This window comes from Corylus avellana, chromosome ca4, assembly GCF_901000735.1.
Source record: "Corylus avellana chromosome ca4, CavTom2PMs-1.0".
In the NCBI taxonomy this organism is placed as follows: Eukaryota; Viridiplantae; Streptophyta; class Magnoliopsida; order Fagales; family Betulaceae; genus Corylus; species Corylus avellana.
Window position 1 is genome coordinate 31,640,130 of NC_081544.1, and position 3,229 is coordinate 31,643,358.

The 3,229-nt window shown below is 40.7% G+C and overlaps 1 protein-coding gene across 1 annotated transcript; it reads right to left on the reverse strand.

Annotated features, from left to right (window-relative positions):
* Window positions 1-186: 186 nt before the first annotated feature.
* Window positions 187-1,895, reverse strand: LOC132178423 (uncharacterized). Its single transcript, XM_059590861.1, has 3 exons — window positions 1,158-1,895; window positions 786-1,017; window positions 187-677 (listed from the first exon to the last, which is right to left on the reverse strand). The coding sequence occupies exons 1-3, from the start codon at window positions 1,893-1,895 to the stop codon at window positions 187-189; spliced, it is 1,461 nt and encodes a 486-aa protein (XP_059446844.1).
* Between the last annotated feature and the right edge of the window lie 1,334 nt (window positions 1,896-3,229).

Below are 3,229 nucleotides of genomic sequence, written 5' to 3' on the forward strand. Positions count from 1 at the left end.
CCGGTTTCCCGGTTTTCCGGTCCCGGTTCCGGTTTCCCGGTTATTTTTGACACTCCTATCAGTTACGTTACAAAACAATTACCAAATCTAACAAAATTTAAAATAGTCTAAATAACCATCATAGCAGAAAAGACGGCCCCATACAAACCACCAAAATGGCATCAATTCCATTGTCCATGCCCACTACTATTCGAAAGTGCCATGTTCCCACATATGACGGGCCATTACATCTCGAATTTTTCCCATATATCTCGTGCTGTCGCTTGATTGATTTGGCCGTAACCCACTTGATATATATGGGACTACTGTCCCTGGCTGCAGCACAATAACATCAACCCACGGGTTCATACCCTTTAGAGCTTCCTTAAATAATTTGTCTTCAACTCCAGAATGCTTTCGAATAAAGTTGTGGATTGTACAACAAGCGATTACAAACAATCGCTGATACCGGATTGGGTATGGAGGCATTTTCCTCATGATAGGAAAACGGTTCTTCAACACTCCGAATGCGCGTTCCACAACTGACCTCAGCGACGCGTGTCTACGATTAAATCCCTCCCTTTGATTAATTGGTAAACCCCCGTCTTGCCATTCTTGAAGATGGTATCGTTCCCTTCTAAAAGGTGTCAGGAATCCTCGATATAAACCGTAACCCGAGTCCACCAAGTAGTAGGCATCTACAAATGAAGTATAATATGTAATTAATCATTCGTTAACTTGTTCAAATTGTTGCCCATGAGAACAAATTTCTTTGTAATTTTTGGAAAGCTAATATGGTACGATACCTCCTACTGGAGTCGGAAATTTTAACCTCGAATCGTTAACGCACATTGTGAAAATACGTGCGTCATGCGTGCTCCCTTCCCATCCAGCATAAACATATGTGAAGCAAAGATCCAGATCCACAACGCACATGACATTTTGAGTTGTAGTGCACTTCCTACCTCGGTAGTGAATATGCTTTTTACTTGATACACGTGCATCTATTTGTATTCCATCAATTGCTCCAATACAATCCTGCTAGTAGGAATGGTGTTAACAGTAATAACATAGTTGAAACATACAACACATAATTTCGCTGGACCAAACAGTAACATCATGAAAGCATCTATTTATCATTTTGGTAAAATGTAAAATACAGTATTTTGATATCTTACCGCAAACCATGGGTAGTACATAGCGTTATTGGCGACATTGGGATGTGGTAGCGGAACAGGATTGGGTTGTAAAATTGATTTCCCCAATTGACAAAGTGCTCTTGCCGATTTTCTAACATAAACGCTTACGAAGAATGTTGATCGTTGTAACCTGTCAGCGACGGATCGTGCCGACCAACATTGTGACATGACCAAACAAAATGCAGCCAGTTGTTCTGTTACTTGAGCAGTTCGAGTGTTGCGTAAAAGCCCATTTTGTTCTAATGTGTTACAAAGAGCAATGTAAGTGGCTGGCCACATTCTAAATCGCTCATAGCATGTATTCTGGTTAGGATTGTGCAACACCCAATGTACCCACATCGCTCCTGTGAGACGAGAAGTCCTTTGAGGTACACCTCTCTTTTGCTTACCTTTTAATCTAGATTTCAATTCATGCAATTCTAGTTGCAATCCCATGATTTTTAGCTCCATCTCATAAAGGGCCAAATCAGTCATTACATCAGCCGTGCCATCACCATCCATGCCATCATCATCGCTTACGTCACCCACATCGGCATCTGGATCGATGGTAAGATCATAAGACTGTTCCAGTGTATCGTACCAATGTTGGTAAATGTAATTTGGATTGTCAGGTCCCCACTCACCCATGTCTATGTCATCCTCGTCTATGTCATCCACCCAATTGTCATCATCGTCTATGTCATACATGTCTATGTCATTCATGGAATCCTCACTCATGTCTACGTCTCCTACAACATTCAAATCAAGTGAATTAGTTTTGTTTGGTCATATTACAAATTGGTTTCCGTTCAGATCACACATTAAGTGAAGTATCATGAAAAGAATATACAAATAATTAAGGTTAATCTGAATAACATCTAAAAGACGAGCTAATAAAGAGTAGGCTTAATTGCATGTATACATAACATAGGAATGCATATAGGTCAAATTAAACATAAGAGTACATACAGGTCAAATTAAACATAGGTGTGCATACATGTCAAATTAAAAGCACACGTCAACTTACACATAGATGTGCATAAATGTCAAATTAAAAGCACACGTCAAATTAAACATAGGAGTGCATACATGTCAAATTAAAAGCTAACAAATTGTCTCAAATATAGTTAAAAGCTAACTAGTCATACACCCCCTACCAAACCATCCCGTACTTAACTGTCAAATATGGTTAAGTAGCCACTTCTTCCTAAATGCATCATTCATTTTAATAACCATCTTTGCTTTGTTTGGGTCAGTTATATAGTCTGCAGCACGGAAATATTGGTCATCAGATACGTCTATTTCTGTGCACATCCTGTTAAGTATGTCCATCGCAGCCTCAACAGGGTCATCCTCCTTTGCGCTAGATGCACATGACCTTCTCGATACGCCTTCCCTGATACTATGAACCTCGTCCAACATATCATCCAGCCGGAGTTTGAAACCCTCAACTTCTTTGTCCCCTATGGACGCACGCTTACTGGCATGTGAGTCACGTGACCCACTACGTGATACTTTTCGCTTTCCTTTAGACTTGGACGAACCCTTTGGTGCCGATGCACCGCCACCATCTGACAGGTCAATGACTGGCGCTGGGGTATTAAGGTCGAACCCGGTATCCCCCTCTTCTGAATCAAGTGGGGTGACTGTACTTGCATGGCCATACTCCCCAATAGCAGTTGGTTTAACAAATATACTGCAAAGGAGATCATAGTATGGTGGTCCACCACCTTTAAAACGCCAGTACTTTTCATGGTGTTCCTGCAAAATTTTATGTCGATGGTCAGCTGCAAATAAGTTGTTGAGATTTTAAAAATTTGTAATGGAATGTGAGAAAGGAGATGAGAGGCATACATATTTTAGCCGTTCCCACTGTGCATCCGATGCAGATACCACGTTGGTCACTGGATCCCAGCCAAAACCCGTGATAAAATCCCCTTTCAAGAGTGTTGAGAAATCCGTGTAATTAGTTTTAAACTTTTTAATTTTATTCCTCACTTGCTCGGATGTGAATTCGTGTGGATGAATAAAGCCATTCAGCATGCTTGTGATCTCATTGACCAATGTTGAGG

What these genes read in the sequence shown, in the direction of transcription:
- LOC132178423 (XM_059590861.1), bottom strand. Translation starts at nt 1,895, where the DNA reads ATGAGTGAGGATTCCATGAATGACATAGACATGTATGACATAGACGAT. An exon ending in TGTACTACCCATGGTTTGCG is followed by an intron (nt 1,018 to 1,157) that starts GTAAGATATCAA and finishes TCCTACTAGCAG; the next exon opens with GATTGTATTGGAGCAATTGA. An exon ending in ATTTCCGACTCCAGTAGGAG is followed by an intron (nt 678 to 785) that starts GTATCGTACCAT and finishes CTTCATTTGTAG; the next exon opens with ATGCCTACTACTTGGTGGAC.